Consider the following 20,757-nt stretch of genomic DNA (forward strand, 5'->3'; position numbering starts at 1 on the left):
GTTGCCGCTGGTGACGGTACCCCGCCGCAGCACCAGGCCCACTGCAGCCTCACGGGCTAATGCTGATGTCGAGGAAGTCAAAAGGCGACTGGGAGCGTCCGCCCGGAGGCGCCACTGACTCTTTGAAATGTACCTGCAGAGCCATGCTGATGATACAAGCATGCCCTCTTCATGGGGATGTATGAGTTAATACAGCTCTCATGCAATATAAAAAAAATATGTACATTATTGTGAAAAAAACAATAAGATTTGATATGCACAAGTTAATCTGACTCATGTCATTATTTCATTTGTCATGCATGAGTGAAGTGTTGGGTGAGGGGAGTGGGTGCACTAGAAAGAATTCATTGTGATTTGGTTGCGGCGCCTGTGTCCTTCAGCAGGATTCTCCCCGCGTGCATGATTCACATGTGCAGGTGGGCGGCTGTCCCCTTCCGACTCACTGCCAGAGATCTCTACAGGTATCCTCCGCTTGGTAGCAATGTTGTGGAGTATTGCACACACGGCCACGATGCGGCAGCAGACCTCAGGCTGGTATTTGAGGGCCCAACCAGTCTTGTGTAGTATGCGGAATCGGCTTTTCAAAAGCCCAAATGTCCGCTCAATGCAATTTCTTGTGCGGATGTGTGCAGCTTTGTAACGCCGTTGCTGTGGTGTGGCAGGGTAGAGGTATGGGGTGAGGAGGTGCTCACGGAGACCGTAGGCGCTGTCACCTGAATGAAAGGAGCAGAGGGTGAGTGCCTGTTATGCGCAGCTACATCGTCGCGATGTACTGTTTGTTGGCATGTGTACTTACCTAGAAGGTGTCCTTCGCCAAAGTCTCCCCTGCCAGTCGTGTGTGCATGCCGCTGTGCCAGAATATGAAGGAGTCATGTGTGGTCCCCGGGTATTGTGCCGCTATGTCTGTGATGATTGTCTTAGCGTTGCACACCATCTGGATATTCAGTGAGTGGTAGGACTTGCGGTTCCGGTACATGTATTCTGTTTGTGCAGGTGGGCAGATGTGGATGTGGGTACAGTCAATGCATCCAATTACATGGGGTAATTGCGCAATGTTGTAAAAATCAAGCTTGGTTTGATTCAAGTCCTGTTGGGTGGTCGTGAATGTGATGTAATGGTGTAGCCGGGTCAGCATGGCCTCCAGGAAACTCGTTAGGCAGCGGGACATGGTGCTCTGGGAGATCCTCCCTGCAACAGCAACTATCCCTGGAAGCTTCCCGAGGCCAGGAGGTGTAGGCTGCACAAGACCTGGACATGGGTGGGCACGGCATTGGTCCTCCTTGTTGGGTGCTGCATCAGGGGGTCAAGGTCCCGGATGAGCTTTGTAAGCATTGCCCCATTCAGCCGGTACTTCGAGTAGATTTGCTCCTCAGTTTGGCCCAGAAGTGTGATCCGCTGGCGGAATATTCGCTCCTGGATCCTGCGTCTGTTCCTTGCTGCAGCCTGGAGCCTTCGCCGCCTAACCACCATGTAGAGTCCTGGCATTGTGAATGTCCTCATGATCCTACTGTGTCTCCTTAAGTGTGTTTGGTCAGGGCCGCACCTGTGGCTAGTTTGGGAAATGTTCTTTTTTTTTTTTTTACTGACTTCATGGTTACCACCTGGTTTGGGTTCTCCTTAAATTGCGCCTCGCAAATAGCGATTTTGTGGTTTTTCGCAATTTGCGATTTTTGATGAATTTGGTTTGCGATTATTTAGCGAATTCGCAAATTAAATCGCAGTATCATTGGAATCTCGCAAATTCCGATTCGCTAAGGGGGTTCCACCTAGATTCTGCGATTTTATTTGCGATTTCGCTAAATCGATTTTGCGAATTCGCTAATTGGTCATTTTTCTTATCATGAATTGCAGATCATTGAATTGCGATCGCAAGAGCTAATTCGCAGCTATTGTGATTACAATTTTGGTTGATGAATCTGGCTGTTAGAGAGCTAACCTGTCCCGCATATCTACGTATGTTAAAACTGCTGACGCCTGAACAGAGGGACGAGAAGGCGTTCTAAGCACAGGGTTGCTGATCTACACCGATTTTTCCTGTGACATTACATTCTTTCTACGTCCTAGTCGAAAGGGGCGAGGATGGGGGACGGGGGGAGGAAGTGTTTAGTTCTTTCATACGCTATGTTCAATTTGTTCTTCTTTGATTTTCATTGGAAAGACGAGATCCACATTGCTCACGGCAGCACTATACCATATATCCATGCCTTTTCCAGCTACTCCTGACAAGAGCGATGCAAAAGGGTACATAGATGCTACACAATCACCATTCCTCCCATGCGGCTACCCCAGTTTGGGTTAGAGGTGATTTACTGTGTACATCATTTTCCAGTTACAACAATTCATCCCGTTCTTTTAATAAGTGCTTGCTTTAGCGGCCGGCCCGGAAGAGGGTTGTAGGCGGTTTGCTGTGTAAATGATTGCTTATTCTATTTGTCTTGCAAACAATAAAAAGAGCTGATCCTAAAATCATGTTGCATTTAGCATATGCTTTTCACAATAAGTAAGCTATATTTGTTGTAACGTTTCGCATAATTATCAGACCATTGGGATCTGACACCAGTGCTTTAAATGGGCTGGTACTCACCAGTACTGAGTACCGGCACTTCTTAAATGTATCGCTCTGAGTACCGGCACTTCTCTACTGCCCAAGGAGAGTACCGGTACTCATGAAAAGGTAGGCTTAGTGGCTGTGAGTGCCAGCGCAGTGGCGAGCAGGAGTGGGCCGTGTCTCTGGGAGCAAAGGCTCCGCTTTTGTCTCCGTATCTGAGCACCTGCTGAGCTATTTAGCAGGGCTCATCTGAATAATGTCCGGTGCTCACCGTCACGCTGTGCTGGACAGAGCAGGGTCGAGATTCGTTTTGCAGTGTGCCCGTGTGATTTTCAAATGCGCAGCACTTCTGGTAGGGAAAAGTCCGTGCAGGGTAACACTTTATACATAGATAGACATATTATCAGGAGCGGATTCTCACACTTCCCGTACTGTCTCTGGATCAGAGGGTTAATGGCCAAACGATGCGATCGAAGTGGCCCCTGGAGCGCTAATCTAACTGCTTTCTGCACTGAGGCACCTACCTTCCCAACGCCACATGCCTCAATTACCCGGTCTGTGCATAGAAGGCTTTCTTATATGCCAAACAAGCTCAAAACTAGCGCCGCCAGCCCATTGTTTCCCCACATTCCTAACACTCTACTTTAGATGCGCCTGGCTCCCATCTTGCTCTGTCACACTGTGGTCGCCGCCCATGCTGTGGCAGGGTGTTTCATTTTCTGCCTGCCAGCCGGTCCCCAGAGCACCCAGGAATTCCCCTGCTACATGGACTTGAAGGAGGAAGCCTGTGTTCGAGACTCGATCACCTGCTCACCTCCTCCAGACCTCGACATGATGGCCTATTGCTGTGCCCAGCCCCGAGCCCAACTTCTGCCCCACACTCACCACGCCAGCCCAGTGCTACCTTTTCTCTAAACTAGCACCTTTGCTGATTTATTGGTAGTCCCTGCTTGACAGTGACACTACGAAGCAGCACCCTTTATTTTCTCAGCATAGTTAGACTTGATTAGTCAGGTGATTATTGTTCCTGCTGGAGAGAGGTCAGAGTTTTCTCCACTGGCACTTTTCACTCTGACTATTAAGTAGCGTAGAGGGTTAATATGCCTGCTTCAAAAAAAGCATATTGTATTGTACTTGATTGTATGTGGATAGCTCAGTGGGTTGCTGCTTTTGTCACAGACATCCCTTTGTTACATGTGGTTTGGCCACACCTGAAGCTGAGGTTGGGGTGGAGGGTGCCGATTTTTTTAAAGAATTTGAATAGCTTCAAAAGCACCTACTCCAGAGTTTGACTTCCTTGTTGCTTAAATGAGTGTGATTTCTGATATTTGTCTATTTCTATTTACTTCATACCATGATTATGCTCGCAAGAAAGTGCCACTCTAAAGGTTGCACATCTAGTTGTTGCCTGACTCTCGTAAATCCACTGAATCCATGAAAATGACACACATAAGCAATCTGAAACATTAGCAGCTATACTCAAATGGATGTTTTTTCTGATATTTATATGATTCCTTAGTCTTCCTTGCTTAATTTTGCTAGTGAGAAAGAAAGTGTCACTCATAGTCGTTGAAATGGCACTCACAATTACAATGAAAATATGAAAATGTCACACCTAGCCATCTGAAACCTTGGCAGCTACGGGGTCCATTCAGGCTCTGTGCTGTCAACCACATTAACACTATCCTCTGCATTTGCACAAACATAGGAATCATGGCAGTCCCCTGGTAGTGGCAATTAAAAAAGCCATGATGAAGAGTATGACATGGCTTTTAACATACCGGAGTGTTTAGTGTGTCTGCTTATGTTTGTGTATTTGCCTGCATTTGTATGCTTGTTTTTTATAAGAAAAATGGGTGGCACTTTGTGTGTACATGTCTGCTCGGTGACAAAGGTTCATAAATAACGTAGTAGGAAGGGTTGGTGGGTGAGTGAGTGGATAGATGAGTAAGCAAGGGTGGATGTATGAATGGATGAGTGGATGGATGGGTGAAAGAGGGTGGATGATTGGATAAAAGGGTAGATATAGGTGGATAAGTGAATGATTGGATGGGTGAATGAAAGGGACGGGGGATGGATGAAAAGGTGGATGATGGATGAATGAAAGGAGGGATTGAGTGAAAGGGTGGATGGAATGAAAGGGTGGATGGTATAATGGAGTGAAAGGGTTGATGGATAGTTGAGAGAAAGGATTGATGGATGAGTGAAAGGGTGGATAAAGAGATGGATGAGTGAAAGGATGGATGGATAGGTTTGGATATGAAGGGTGGACAGACAGAATGGTGAAAAACTGAATTATAGATGAAAAACTGAATAGACGACAGAATGTAAAGGGTAAATGGTGCTCATCAGCAGGTAAATGGTAGGATGAATGGATAGATCGATGGAAGAGACAAGAAATATCTTCTGGGGAGGGTCATGATGATTTGCTTCATTTGCTTGGTGCCATAAGAGCTTTGGTTCGTAGTGGAGGAATTTTCAGTTTAATCCTACTCACATGCTCAAAAATATATAGTATCGTGCCAAACAACAGCATTTAACAGTATGGCATTAAGAAGGTGCAACTATTGCAAAAAAAGGAAATGTTAACATATTATCTCATTTCTCTTTCATTTTGTGTAATGTTAACCTGCTTTGTTTATATAAACACATTCATCATGTGTTTTGTTGTGTGGTGCAACTGTTATAGAAGTCGTTAAGTATCATCATGTCTTGCCCTTAGCCCCGCCCCAAGCCCCGCCCACTCACTACACCGCTAGCTCGTGTTAATGAGTACCTGCACTTATTTTTTCCCATTTAAAGCACTGTCTGACACTTTTCACAAAGGAACATCAAGCCTATAGTAGCCTTTATCATTGGCTTGTCACAAACTACTCAAGCCTACCGTATTGAGTGTAAGCTTTCCCACAATGCACCCGTGGGGTTTACATTCCCAACATTACAAATATGAACAAAATTGCAGTTTCCAAAACACTACACAACCCGCTGTTGAAGAGGTTTACGAGAATAATCTAAGTGCAAAAATCTACCCTCAACCTATATCCAAGGGGTACCCATCAACCAAACCCATGCATACTACGGTGAGATTTCATTCAACAAAATGCCTACCTACGGGCTTCAAAGCAGGGCAACACCAATTCACCCAAAAAGGACTACTGACTTTAACATGTTTGTTAAAATAAATAACTCAGGCCCACTACCTTTTACCATAACCATCCCTAACAAAAAAGATCATACCCAAGGCAACTGATAACATTTCTCAATGAACCAGTGAGGCCAATAGATTTTATCTTTGGCTTCTCCCCATGACTAACTCAGGGAAACTGACTAAGCATAAGCCTTCCCACAAGGCAACCATCATGCATACAATCAAACATTTATAAATATATATGAAGGTACAATTGGTGAAACAATATACAATTCCTCCTAAGAGGGCCTAGCAAGATGTTTTAGAGTGCAACTTTTCTAACACTTAAACGTTATCGGAGGGTGAACCTAGTATGAAAAGCCTCACCTACTACTGCTATTTGTGACATTCTATGTAACAAAATACTTGTCCACAAGCTTTTAACACAAAGCAATAACAATCCACCCTTTAAAAGCATTCTGCATTTACCGTATGGTTTTTCCAAAAAGAAGTCTGACCTACTGCCTTCATCAAAGCTGTTCATAAAAAAACAGGTCGTCCATTTGACATACCTGTTCCCAAAGAACCAAACTGGGCCATATTCTAAATTATTTACTTGTCACAGTAACCAACCCAGACCTTGTGACTTTCCCATGAGTCAGTTATAAGGCATTTAATCATAAAAATTCCAATTATATGCCGAAGTAGTTATCAAAATAATACAGAAACCCGCCAAAAATGGCTTAATACAGACTCTCATGGTGTAAATCTTAGAATGCCCATGGTCTGTCAGAGGAGGCAACCAACATCAAATACCATGCCAACTAACAACTATCTGTGACATTTCAAGTGACAAAATACCGGTCTTCAGCCTTATCCACCCTTCAAAGCCTACTGACTTTAAAAATACTTTAAGCAATAAATAAACCAAGCCTAATGCCTTGGCCATAACCTTTCATAATAGATTAGACCTTCTGCCTTGAAGAAAAAGTTACTTATCTGCTTTCAGGTGGATACTCAATCTACCTACAGATTCTTCACCTGTAGAACAATCCCAGGCGCCAGACTGGATCTGGGAAAACTTCAAAGCAATGAGGTCGCCGGTAGAGAGCGGTGGCTTCAGTCAGTGCCAGAAGTGAAGTCACGCGACACCACTGAGGCAATAATTTGCAATCTCAGGCGCATCAACGTCAGTTTCTCTCAGTTTCTTCCCTCACGTTTGAGGCGAAAGGGCAGACTGTAATGGATGATGGAATGAATTACCAAAATATTGTGCTCTTTTTAATTTTTTCTATAACCCACCCATCAAACAGGGAGGAAGGTGGGTGAGGAACTGCAGGTAGCTAGAGTATCCACCAGAAACATTATTACCACAACTAAGTAACTTTTCTGCTGATGGGATACTTCTACCTGCAGACGTCTCATCTACAGAACAGATTTCACAGCCATACAATTCCCACGAGGAGGGTTGATGGATGATTAGACAAGGAAATCCTGATAGACGGGCCTGGCAAACCGCACATCCCTGCGCAACTCTGCATCCAGGCAGTAATGCTTAGTAAAGGTATGCAAAGAAGCCCATGTTGCTTCCTTACAGATCTCAGAGCTGGTTGAAGTATGAAGGAATGGGCTCTGTTCTCTTCAGGAGGCTCTTTCTTGGCTAAGGTGTAGCAGGTCTTTAAACAGAGGAAGATCCAAAGATATAAGAGTACTCTTCTGAACTGCCTTACCCTTTTTGGCACCGCAGTAACTGACAAAGAGAATTCCTTGGCATGGTTCAGGTAGTAGTTGACTGCTGCCAAGGATTCAACCAACGCAACCACTCCTCCTCCTTCGTAGGAAGAGGTGGAGGGTAAAAGGTTGGCAAAGTGATGGACTGGGCAGGAAGAAAAGGAGTGACCACCAAAGGAAGGAAAGCCGCCCTGGTTCGCAACAACAATTTGTCTGAAAAGAAGGTAGTGAAAGGAGGGCGACAGCTAAGGGTCTACAACTCACTGACCCTTGTAGCATAAGTTACAGAAATGAAAAAGAGTTTTGAGGGTGCACATTGGAAAAGTACAACTGTGAAGGGGCTCAAATGGAGCCCTCATCAAAAAAGTAAATACCAGATTTAAATCCCACTGAGGAATCACAAAGGGAATTAGAGGAAAAAGACGGGAGAGGCATTTAAGAAAACACATGACAGCAGGGGACAAACAGGGATGGCTCATCCAGCAGACAGAGGAAAGCAGACAAGGCGGGTAAAATAACCCTTTATAGTGCCAATAATAACACATCCCATCTGAGCAAGGAAAAGCACAAATTGCAGCACTTGAGACAGTTTGGCATGCAAGGGATCCACAACATTGTTCACACACCATGCAACAAAGTTGCCCCATGAGCCGGAATAAGCATACTAAGTGGCGGGGCAACAAGCAAACAAGATAACATCCGCCACCTCCAGTCAGTGGCAGCTAAAAGGAGCTTAGTTTTCTGCACTCAATCTCCAAGAATGTAGGTATTTTGTAGACTGGCGCAGAACCTTTCCCCCGACTGGAAGAGAAGGTCCTGCCTGAAAGGAAGTCAAAGCAAGGGACATGTGAAGAAGAGCAGAAGGTCCGCATACCACATCCTTCAGGCCAATCCAGGGCAAAGAGAATGACAAGAGATTCTTGGCGCATCTTCCTGAGAACTCAAGGATTCAAGGGTATAGGGAGAAATGTGTTTGAAGATGAAACCCCGACCTCAACTGAATCAAGTCCCCCAAGGCATCAAAGGATACAGGAAGGTGCAGAACTGCTGGCTCTGAGCATTGTCTGAGGAGGTGAATAGGTCCATCTGAGGAGTGCTCCTTTGGGTAAAGATGTCCCGAACTACCTCCAGCACGAGACACCACTCATGATCGGCGAAATAACACGTGCTCAAGCTGTCGGCTCTGACATTCAGAGACCCCCGCTAGGTGATTGGTGGTAAGCCAGATCCTTTGGCGGTGTGCCCAAGATGACAGTCTCAACACTTCTAGGCACAAGAGGTTAAACCTTACTCACTCATGCTTGTTGACGTACCACATCACAGTTGTGTTGTCCGTCAAGATCTGGATGGACCAACTGACGATGGAAGGGAGGAAGGTCTTGAGTGCCAGCTGAATTACCTGCAGTTCCAACAGGTTAATGTGAAGCACCTGCCCCTCCAGAGACCAGAGATACCTAATCTCCAGATCCTCCGGATATGCTTCCCAACCTAGAGTGGCGGCAACCTTCACTACCATAGTCATGGTCCGAAAGGGAGTGAGGGCCATCCTATGAGTTAGGTTTGCCTTGTTTCCCCACCAAGCCACTTCTGTCACAGATCTGCAGAAGATCACAATGGAATCCAACAGATCTCCCCAGTACTGGAGTCACAACTTACGGAGGCATCACTGCAGAGCACTCATTTGCAAACGTGACTGCGCGACTGGGAGGAAGCAGGAAGCCTAGAAGACCTAAGAAACGTAGGACTGTAAGGACTGGGACTCTCACCCCTTGGTGGAAAGATGGAACCCTCTCCTGGATGTCTCAGAATCTCGGAGGTGGGAGAAAGGCACGGAGAAAGGGAGTTTCCAGTACCAACCCTATGAACTGGAGTCATTGGGAGGGCCAAAGGTGGGATTTGTGCTTGATGTTCGAAAATCCCAGGTTGAACAGCAGGGATGCATTTGCCAGCAAATGGTGCAACACCATGTCCGGCAAGCTGGCTTTGAGGAGCAAGCAAATCGTCCAGGTACTGGAAAATGGGGACACCCGGCCAACTGAGATGGGCTGCAACCACTGTCATCATCTTCGTAAAGACTTCAGGTGCTGAAGTCATGCCAAAGGGTAGTAGTGCAAAATAGTAGTACGTAGAGCCTACCATAAATTGCAAAACTTCCGATGTGACCGCAGCATAGGGATATGGAACCACACACCCTGCAGGTTGAGGTGCCCCATCTAATCTCTAAGCTCAAACGCCAGTAGACCTTGAGCTAGGGTGTGCATCTTTAACTTTTCCTTTTTAGGGTAGAAGTTTGGGCTCCTGAGATTCAGAATCAGATGCAGACCACCATCCTTCTTGGGCACAAGAAAGTAACACAAGTAGCAACGCTGGCTCTTTTACTCTTCTAACACCAACTTCACTGCTCCTTTGAGGAGGGGAGCTGCCACCTCCTGTTGTACAATGGCCACATGGTGGGGGAGGCGAATAGGAGGGAGGAGGCCGCATGGGTGGCGGAATCAGAAAGAAGGTAAGAATGTAGCCCATTTCTATGATTTGAAGGACTCACTGGTCTGAAGTAATGATCTTCTAGGGTGGAAGAAAGCAGGACACTTGCCCTCTGACAAGCTTGATGCTGGATTGGGGAAGCAAACTAGGCACCCTTTCCTTGTGGTGCAGGGGAGGAAGAAGAGGAAGTGGAGAGCTACAAGGCAGATCCACAGCCCTTTCCTATACCGGAGCCTTTGTACTGTCAGGCAAGACGATTCTGCTGCTACTGGAGCACCGGTGTGTACTTCCGGGACCGGAAGCAGAAGCTGTGGGTCGGGCGACGGAGTCTGAGGTGTCCAGTCCAAGCTTGATAATATTCGAGGAGGCATTCTGGTCATCTGTGATGAGCTCCTGAAAGTGGTCCTTTATGCCGGCAGGAACATGTACAAGATTCATTTGGGCCATGTCCCAAAAGGCACAACTCTAGCAGGAGATAAGGCAGTTGGCATTAAAGGACTTCAGGCCCATAATCCCTGCAGAAAAGGTCTTCTTGCCCCATGCCTCCAAACGTTTCACACCTTGTCGGAGGGGGCTATAGGGAAGGCATCACCCAATTGGGTTCCCGGCCAGGAAGCCTGTATGATCAATCTGGCAACTGTAAGCCTAACACAGCTACAGCCTTTATTATCTTGTGCAATGAAACAACATCCGTCATTGGTGGCCAGTCACCGCGGGTGAAGTATCTAAGCCACTATCTGAAGACAGGTCCTGAAATTCAAATTGGTCCTGATCTGTGTCACCAGTAAGGAAGTACTCTACAGAGTCAAGAAACCCTTCCAAAATATTTCAAGGATGTGTGCTCTATATGCCTCAGCTTCCAGCAATATTTTAGTCACCCTGTGGGAATGGATCTGAGGCTCAACATATGTTAAAGGTACCAGCAGCGCCATATCTGGAGCCAGAAATGGCAGCGGTGATATCGGGGGTTGGGCTCTCTACACCATTGGTTGTGGCACCGAGAAGCAGGCAACTGGAACAAAACAATATGGTGACGGAACTGGCTTCAATGGGGCAGAGCCAAAGTGCCGCCTCGAAGTGCATGAAGAGTGGTAATGAGATGAGGCTGACAGCCCCTAAGGTACGGTGGATGGCATCAAGACCTTCTCGAAGATCAAATACATCATGTTCAGGAATGCCGCGGATTCCGATACAGTACCCGGCAACTCAGGGAAGGCTAGGGCCGGCATCAGATATTCGCAAGATGGAAGTGTCAGAGCTGAAGGCTCTGGGAATGAAGGTCTGTCTTGAGCAGGGTATATAGGAGGAGTCAGGCTGCGCAGAGGATCCATTGACATCAGGTCAACATGCTCCGGTTCCAAGGACAAAGGTTGGGAGACGGAGTGTGACAGGGAAACTTACCCTTGGAAAGTTTCCGCTCCTTCCCTCATTGTTTTCTCTTTTTTTGAACGAAGATGAAAAAGGAGAGAAGGAGCAGTGTGGAGAAAGCTTCAGTGTTGGTGTTTGTCCTTCACCGGGCCATGAAGAGATTGGCCTCCCGCGCCTTGATGGACTTAGGATGCATGCTGAGGAAAGAGGAGCGTCTTCAAGTCATGGAGGACCCTAAACACCATAAGACACCGCTTGGCGGCCTACAATGGACATCTGTCCCCGACAGCCCCTAGAGGATTTAAACCCTGACTTCTTGGAAAGAGTTATTGGTACTGATTTTATGAAAAAAATTGGAGAAAAAAATTGGAGAAGAAATTCCTCAGAGAGTGTCACATCGAAGGCGCAGAAAAAGGGAAACAGAAGTTGATGCGCTGGGGTGGGTGCTTTATGGCCTCAGTGATGTCACTTAATTTCTGGCACAGACTGAGTCCAGCACCCTCTACTGGTGAACTTGCTGCTAGTTTTCCATTTCAGTCTGACACATGGGGATTGTACTACAGGTGAGGACTCTGCAGGTAGAAGTATCCATTAGACCACAACTTTTCCCAGCGAACCAATCAGGCCTATAGGCTTTATCATTGGCTTATCACCGTAACCAACTCAGGCGTACTGCATTGAGCATAGGCTTCCCACAAGGTAAACAAGAGGTATGCTGTAAGTCAACGTATGGGGCATCACAGACCAAGCAAAGGCTACCGGGGCTCAACCGTGGGGGCTGGGGAGGTTTTCCTCTGATGCCCTGGGGTGCATCCCACTAGGGTTCTACAAAACTGGAGTAAAACTTGTTCAGTACTTGACTCTCAGTGGTAGTGATGGGAAACAGTCACAGGCTTTTCAGGGAGTTAGGGTGCATGTATGCAGGCGCAGAACTCAATCACCTAGCAGTGCAATATCAGATTGTCCAAATCAGCACTTTACTTTGGTAAAGAAAAGTACTTCAATACATTCGTACAACTTAAGACTTCACAGAATATTCTAGCAGAAGCAGGAAATTGAGCGTTACAGGTGTTCGCGAGCTCCAGTGATGAAGCAGGCCTCCACCAGCCAATAAACCCTGTTTTAGGTTTGGATGAGATACAGGGGCGGGGTTTGCTTGCGTCAGGGGTCACAGAAGCACAGTCCACATCGGGAGCAGTCTCGGATTTGGCATCATGCACAGCTTCCAGAGGCAGTGTCACGGTCTGCTTGGACTTAGTTCTTTCATGAGGCGGAACAGTTTGCTCATGCACAAATTCTTTTGATGGTCTCCTCCTCGAACCATTCACATTGCAGGACAGGCAGATCATTCACCTCAGGCATCCTGTTCTGGCTTGCACATACACCACCGGGGATCAAGCTGGTTCTCCTTCGACAGTAATACCTCCTGCTCGGTTGTCAGGTTCTTTCCTTCTCTCAGCAGAAGGTTGGCTTATAGACGTTTCAGGTCAGAGAAACAGCTTCTTCATTCCAGGCAAGACTTCAGGTGTAATCACATATTTGGTATGCTAGCCATCAGACTGATACCAACTCTGGTCCCTCAGCAGTCATCTGAGTACTCTGCATAACACACCTACCTTTTGTGAAAGACAACTTGGAACTGAAACAATAAATCATCAATGGCTCCCACTTTTACCAATTCAAAGTCGACAGGGGATGTGGATCCTGTCTGCACTTTCGAAATTCGCTTGGGGTGGTTCTCCTTTCAAGTATTATTTGGTTCTCCAGACACAGTGTTTGTTTATGTAAAATCATTTTTATTGAGTTTTACATGAACATCATACATTAACATAATATAGGCCATTTAGCACAGGTATCTGGAGTGTACATAATTTAACCAGTCCATCAGGGTTTGAAAATGGTGTACTCATATTGAGGGTGATTATTGAGTTCTCTGTCGTGGTCACGTCTTGGCGTAGTGTGTCTTGTTATGGCTATAACGACAAACATGTGCTTTGTTCATTGCCCGGTTCTTGGAACTACCGGCTTGAGTAATAAAACTGGGACGAAAACTGAGATAGTAGGGCAAGGTGAATGGAGCATCTTCCTCCAAGGGCATCCAGAATTAAGAGGATGTTGTTGCTGTGTGGGTTCTTATGTGAGGGGGCAGAGGGGAGCAGGGCTCTTCAGTAGCAGGGTACTGGCAAGGATGCATGCTATGCACTGGCTTATTTCGTCCTGCGGTGGATGCACTGGGTCAAGAGCTGCCATTGTATCTAGGCGTGTGAGCTGAGATTTCGGTTTGTGAGTCCGATTGCGTCTGTATGTCTTGGTTACGGGCTGCGGTCGCATTCGGCCGCTGTGGGGTTTGCTGTGCGCTTACTGCATGATGCCTGAATTGGTGGAGGATCATGCCCCACTCCATAGATGTATGTGTCTTGCGCACTCCCTGTATCTCGGCCCGTCTTATTGTATCCTCCTCCGCTGAGCCCCATTTACTGACTGCCCCCGTCCTAGCTGCCAATGGGGGTCCCTCTGGGGCTCTCCAGTACATAGTGATACCTCTCTTCGCCAGCAAGAGGGTAAGGGATGGGAAGCGTGTCTGCACTTTAAAGGTTTTATTCCTGCGGAATATCCCAAGCCCACTGGCCTCTCAGGTGTTGATATTTGTGAGCCCTGTTAGTTCCTGCAGTGTCTTGTGCTTCAATAGGGTTGTATCATGGGTTTAAATATTGCATCCGGTGACTGGCATCTTGGGCACAGGAATCGTGTATCTGGGTAGAATCGCTGGAGTCGGGCCGGGGTGAGATATTTGCGGTGTAGTATAGAGAATTGTATGTTTATAAACCAGGCATTACGGGATACTTTCTTCGGATATTCTAGGGCTTGTTCCCATTCCTTATCATGTAGTGGGCATCCTATTTCATCCTCCCATTTCTGCCGCAGCGGGGTGAGAGTAGTGGCTGTAAGACCTCAGACCGCCTTGTAAAGCCATGTGATTTGATGTCGGCCTAGGCCCATGTTAAGTATCGTGTGGAGCACCAGGTGTGTCATGGGCTCTCCCCCTGAGAGGTCTCAGAGGTGGCGACAACTTAGGATTATTTGTCTGTGGTATGAACTTTTCTTGTGGGACTCCTGGCTTCTCCACAAGTAGGTCAAATGTAAGCATCTGACCCTCCGAGAACAAGGATCCCAACTCCAGGATCGAGTGGCTCGTCTAGATGCGCATTGTTCGGGCAGTGTAGTGGCCTCCATTCCTGGAGAGCCCCGCTAGCGGGAGCAGAGGAGTATATAGGGGAGTCTCGACCGTTATGCAGTGAATGCGCAACATGCTTGCACGGGCGATCGCCACATATATGGGGCTTGCTGACTTGGGGCGGGCGTCGGGGAGGAGCAGGTGGCAGACCGCTTGTACCGTCATGGGTCCCGTTTCCGAGGTGGTTTCCTCCATGTACCTTCCCGCAGTCCAGCAGAAGAGCCACTGGAGCTGCACCGCGAGAAAGTAGGCCTCAAAGGACGGCGCTCCCAGTCCCCCCGGTCCGTTGGGAGTTGTAGCTTTGAGAGGGCCACTCTCCAACGTCCGCTTTCCCATATGAGGGATCCTAGTAAGGTGCCCAGCTCACGAAAGAAGGAGAGGAGGGAATGACAGGGAAATTAGAGAAGCAGTAGAAGAACTGTGGCACTAAAATCATTTTTGCTAGAACCATCCTGCCAATAGGGACAAACGGTAGAGTCTTCCAAAAGTTCACCCGGGTCGTAGCTGCAGCTAGGGCCCTACTGTGATTGCCCTCAAATAGATCCATAGGGTGATGTTAAAGTCTAATTCCGAGGTATCTCGGAGCGCTGGCCGTCCAGGTGATGTTCGAGCTTCCAACCTTTATCACCTGCGGGGGGAGATCTGGGCTCAGGGGGTACATGGTTGATTTTGCCCAGTTGACCTTCAGCCCTGCCTCCAGACACAGCCTTTGTGTAAAGTGATGATTCTTACAGTAGAGTAGTCTCCAGCCTTCAGCACCCACAACAGAGGCACGAAGAAGTGTGAGGTTTCAACACCTGCTGTCAACAGCCGCAGTGATCAAGGAAGAGACAAAAGACTTGTTTCAACAAAGGGGGGCCTTTTATCTTAACAGAGACTACAGTCACACCATTCATCCACACCTTTTAACACATGGAAGTGGTATGAGAAGACTGATCAGACGCTTCCCTCAATGAAAGGCTAATTAAATGTCTAGAGGAAACTTGTCTCCTTCATCTCGACTTCAGTGTCAGAGTTTCCTCCCTCCAGCTTTAGGATTGTCAGCAATACATTTGCACTGTTTAGGGCATGGGTACTCACAAACATTTTCCCAGGGCCACAAAGTACGGTCTGTGGTGTTACCGAGTGTCGCACTTATACCAGCAGGGTGGCTGTCAGGAGATATGGGGTTTGTAAGGTTGGTGTAGAGGAAGTAAGACATGTACATGTAGTGGCTGAATTGCGCACAGCAAAAGCAGAAAACTTGGGATCATTCCCGGCTTCCCCTCTAGACCAAATTGAGTGATCCTAGGTCATTATATATTTTTTTACCACTTTGCCTCCTTTTCCTTCTCTTGTGTTTGATTTCATAAACTATGATGTTGTCCATTTATAATAGCCACCCAGACCACCCAGAGGGCGCACATGACAACCGGGCTTGCCTCTTAGTTCACCATTGACATTGTTGTCAGGGTTGCTGGAAGCATGAATGTTTCAAAATTCAAGTTTGAAAACTATCATTTAAATAATAAAATACCCCTTAATCATCGGATGTATAAGGTGAAAAAGTTCTACATGTTAATGAAATACATGTTTTGACTTTTTATGAGACTTTATCATATTTTTACGCATCTATTGTTAAATATCTTCAAAAAAATAAAGGTGTTCCTACAGTTGAGTGGTGCAAGACTTTCTATTCTGAATGTTAGCGCTATTTCAAGGTGAACAGCATACAAGTGCTGCTGTTCACCAAGGGGCCGCATGGAAAGTTCAGGAGGGCCGTACTTTGAGTATCACTGGTCTAGGGAAACATCCTCACCTCCATCATTTGCATAGCAACATGCCATCAGCTTTCAAAATGGAACTTGCAGGCCTCCATTATTCTAGATCACTCATGCACACAATGCATGAACAATACAGGCACATAACATGCTCTTGAGATATTGTGAAATAACTTGGGTTAGCACATAGAAGCAGAACTTTACAAAAGTGGCCAGTAGGCTTCACTCCAGTGACACAGGTAAAAAGGTCTTGTGACGAATATTGAATCACAAAACAAGGCACGCTACCAACATCACTCTACATGCTAAATCAATGATAGGGACAGTAGTCCACTGGCAGTAAAAGTAAGCACGTTTGGCGCACTTATCCAGTTCACAGAACAGGTCCAGGACCTCTGATATAATCGAAGATAAAAGGTCATGGAAGCTTTACAGGTAGTTGAGATGATTTAGTAGAAGTACAGAGTAGAAGCTGGTGTTCCCATTAAAAACTCAGGAGCAACTGGCAGAAAGAGAACACCAGAGCACCAAGCTGCATCGTGACATCAGTAAAGTTAGAATGTTCTATTTAAAGAGAAATGCAAGCAGTAACAAAATAAGAGAATACAACAACCTCACTTATGCCAAAGGACAGGACTACGCTTCTGGATATACACATTAAATGAATTTGAGGCTAGGGCTAAAAATCCAAAACTAGAGTACCAGATACTCTGAGTTAGGCACTCAGGGGATGAAAATTTAACTGTACACCACGCAGGGGACACTTTGCCCCAACACACAGTCATAAAATTATACATGAATACACAATTACGGTGGGCAAAATAAAATACAATTCCTTCTAGTAGGGCATTTCAAAGATTATCATAGAGCACTTTTTCTACCCCGATGTGTATAACAGGGTTTACCAACACCGAAACGCTGGGCTGCTATGGTAATCTGTGAGATTTAATGTGACATGATGCCTCTCAACAGGCTTTCATACAGTGTAACATTAATCAGACCTTAAATGACATTTGGTATTAAAATGTTATATTCACAATAAACACGTCAGACCGACTGCCTTTGTTGTAACATTTAATTACAACCAGATCAGACCTATAGCCTTGTTAAGTGACTTGTCACAATAATCAACTCAGTCCTAATATATGGGGCATAATCTTTCTCCCAAGGAGAAAAAAGTGGAACATTAACACTCCGCTGAAGGACATGGCTATTGCCCAATCAAATGCTAAACTCAAGTCAACCAACATGTTGGTAGAGCCACAATCCCTCTCTCAGTAGTGATTCTGAAAGCTCTTTTTCCGTTGGCCACTTGGTGTCTGGGGATGGATACACAGTGAATCTAGACCTAAAAAGACATTTGCTTCTTACACCACGAGGAATAGTTCCTTCAATCGCATTTACCCATCTAGCTGGGTTGTTTTTTCTGTGCAATGCTGCTCTTCATATTAATACTCTTTTAACAACAGTACTGAATACACCAGACCATAGATGACCTCAGGAGACATTCAGATATCCATCCTAGAATCTCAAGCTGCTATTACCCTGGAAGGTTTGCGGCTGTTCTAAGATTCAACCCTTGGCATATTTTTGCAAATCTGATGCATCCTGGTCTCTCCCTGCTCTTGAAGTAGTCCTTGGGTGTTATGAAGGTACAGACAGTATTGCAGAACTGATCAACCCACCCAAACCTAAGATGATCTCATAACCACGTACCACCTTGCTGTACTAACTCAATATAATGTCTTTAAGGGCTCCCTTAAGTAATGCATGCTTCTCAAAATATCTCCAGGGACAAAAGAGAATCACGTTCACAGTAAGGTATCACAGCAATATATATATATATATATCTTTTTTTAATAGAGTGAACTAGACCCGAATCGGGTATCAGAGCGCTTTACACGAGCACCAGTTTTGTTACACGAGGACACATTCATTTTTGTAAGGCACAGGGAGATTAAGTGATTTGCCCAGAATCACAGGATGTTGAGCGTCCTTGCCGAGTTCCCGGTTCCCCAGCTTCGAGGTCAACCGCCCTAGCCGTAAGGCTACATTCTCTGCTCTCATGTGAGTATGCTCATTCACTTAAGTCTTCTTAATGCCATGTGCCAACAAACTGCGTGAACAACCCTGCAAACAGGATGACATAACAGTTCTAGGACCACAACTGTTTAAAGGACGTGGCAAATGAAATTGTCAATCCAGATTTCATCAAGAGGAACTAATGGATACCTGATCTCGGGATAAATAAACCATAAGTGCTCTTTAACTGGAACCGCAAAATACCAAAGCAGTGTGTAGTGATTGTCAGAATGAGGTTTCCCCACCTTCTAATTTGCCATGGGTTGTCCAAAGCTGAATAGAAAGCATGGTCTTCCTATCAAGGAGAGAAAGGGAAACCCTAATGCTGTCTTCCTTCAGTCCCAAACGAATCAGGTATTGATGGATACAAATGTTGATTCTTGTATCTGGTGAACCACAACTCCAGTAAATCAGTCCAGGTCAAGATTTACATCTGTATGTGGCTAACAGTTTAAACAGCATTATGACATAATTAGCTCCCCAGCTATTTTATTTTAGAACTTTGGAAGGTTACGAAGCATAGTGTGTTATAGATTGCCCACACACATCCACAATACTCACCTTACTAAGGCCATCAAACAGCACATTGAAGTGTGGCAGGACTGAACCCCGAGCCACCTTGACGATGTTGTAAAGGGCCTCACAGGCATAATAACGTAATCGGCTGTCAGCGTCATTAAAGCAGGTCAAAACTGGCTCAATTAATTCTTTTAGATATAGCCCAGAGTCCTGTAAATGAACAATAGATCAAGAGGGGGTTAGATGCTAAGGTACTGCACTTGAATTCAATAATTAAGAGAAAATAGATAAACAGAAAAATTGATTAAGCAACATTCTAAAAAACAAGGATTCTTTTTTTTAAGAAATTACCCAGAAAATCCTGCACCTTCTATCTATGGACTAATTTAGCTAAGTTGTTTAATTAAAAAAAATGTGAGTAAAGCAATGGTTCATAAGGGCTAATCAGGTAGAATTGTTCTAAATTTGTAAGTTCAGAAGCGCTACTATGGCAGGACTTGTTGTCTACAACATATTACTAATTTAGGTTGAGTGGTTTCAATTGAAGCAAAAGACATAACTAACCACACACATCACATTTCATGAGGGAATAATCAAAGTTATATTTCAAAGGTCAAAAATAGAAGAAATGTATTTTTGGTATTATGTAAACTTTGTGTGAAGATGCCTTGCTCAGGTGATTGAAATCGGAAATTAACAAGGTGAATCAAAAACAGCGGTTTAATACTTTAAAATGGTTTGGCAGAAAAGTCTGTGAACAATGTACACTTTAATGATTGTGGAATTACAGTCCAAACATAGAAATGTGGCTGTTTTGACCCGTGAAGTATCAGATACTCGGATCTTCATCAGGACAGAATAAGAGAGGCCATTTTTGCTACAACTGACAAACATCAAAGCACTTGAAACTAGTAGTCCCAAAGGACGCAAGCCTGAAATGTCCGGGGTCAATAATTCTCTCACACAGTTCATCAGGTGAGTTGCTCAATAGAAGAAGAAGAATATTGGAAAGATTTGAAGTCTTATAAGAAATAGGAGGGGAAAAACTGTGAAACATACCAGGCAGCTTGCTGGTGGTTGGATTTACTTTGAAAGGATATCTTAAAAAATCCATAAGTTGCCAAAAGAACAAATAATGTATCACCAAAAGGGCTTTTAATAGAAAAAGTGTACTATGATAAGATTGCTTCAAAAGTAGAAAACCATTAAAATGTTAATAAAAGATTATACACAACAGCACAATACAAAAAAGGAAAAGAAGATTGTACAATATCAACCGATGGCAGCCTCTTGTAAGAAAGACAACCTAGCTAAAGAAAGACAACCTAGCTAAACATATGAAGGAAAATAAACAGAAAATGGGTAAATGGGACAATGAATAAGGAAACGTAAGAATTGAGGAAGACTAAACTTAAGCCCTCTGAGGCGTTAAAATGGCGGTCGCACTCTAAGAGTGCTCCGGACCCCCTCCGTCATCCGCCTTGCATCCGCCGTTAATAGCTGCCATCGATCCCTGCTCACCAATAAAGGAGATCCCCTGTTCCTTTCACTGTGCTCCGGACTGGTTTCTTGGCAGATTGGAGCCCCTACCGCCTTGTTCCTGGCCCTTTGCTCCGCTGCTGTGAGCAGAAAATGGTGGCCCCTCGGCGGCCTGATCCTGAGTTGCATGGCCTGGCTCAGCTGATCCTTCCCTCGGGGCCCCCCCTGCGGCATCAGGGTGGTGGCCGTGCCCACCTGCTGTCCGGTGCTGTCGGAGATCCGTGAGGGAGCGCCGGGATTCGGAGCCACGGGGAGAGGCCTGCCATTTGCACTGGGGGCGGAGTCCCCGGCCGGCTGCCCGCTCCTGTTGCTGGCCTCCGGAGTGGACCTGGATCGCCTAGATCGGCCTAGCGGTGAGTTGCGG

General features: G+C 45.8%; 1 protein-coding gene across 2 annotated transcripts in view; it reads right to left on the reverse strand.

Moving 5' to 3' along the window:
* VAC14 (VAC14 component of PIKFYVE complex) overlaps positions 1–20,757 on the reverse strand; it is a 1,981,056-nt gene that overhangs the window by 1,571,426 nt on the left and 388,873 nt on the right. For both annotated transcript variants that reach the window (XM_086945294.1, XM_086945293.1), the window contains exon 4: positions 18,897–19,064. In XM_086945294.1, the coding sequence (XP_086801420.1) occupies positions 18,897–19,064 (168 nt within the window). The remainder of the gene's footprint in view (positions 1–18,896; positions 19,065–20,757) is intronic.

The sequence above is a fragment of the Lissotriton vulgaris genome, chromosome 12, assembly GCF_964263255.1.
Source record: "Lissotriton vulgaris chromosome 12, aLisVul1.2, whole genome shotgun sequence".
Taxonomy (NCBI): domain Eukaryota; kingdom Metazoa; phylum Chordata; class Amphibia; order Caudata; family Salamandridae; genus Lissotriton; species Lissotriton vulgaris.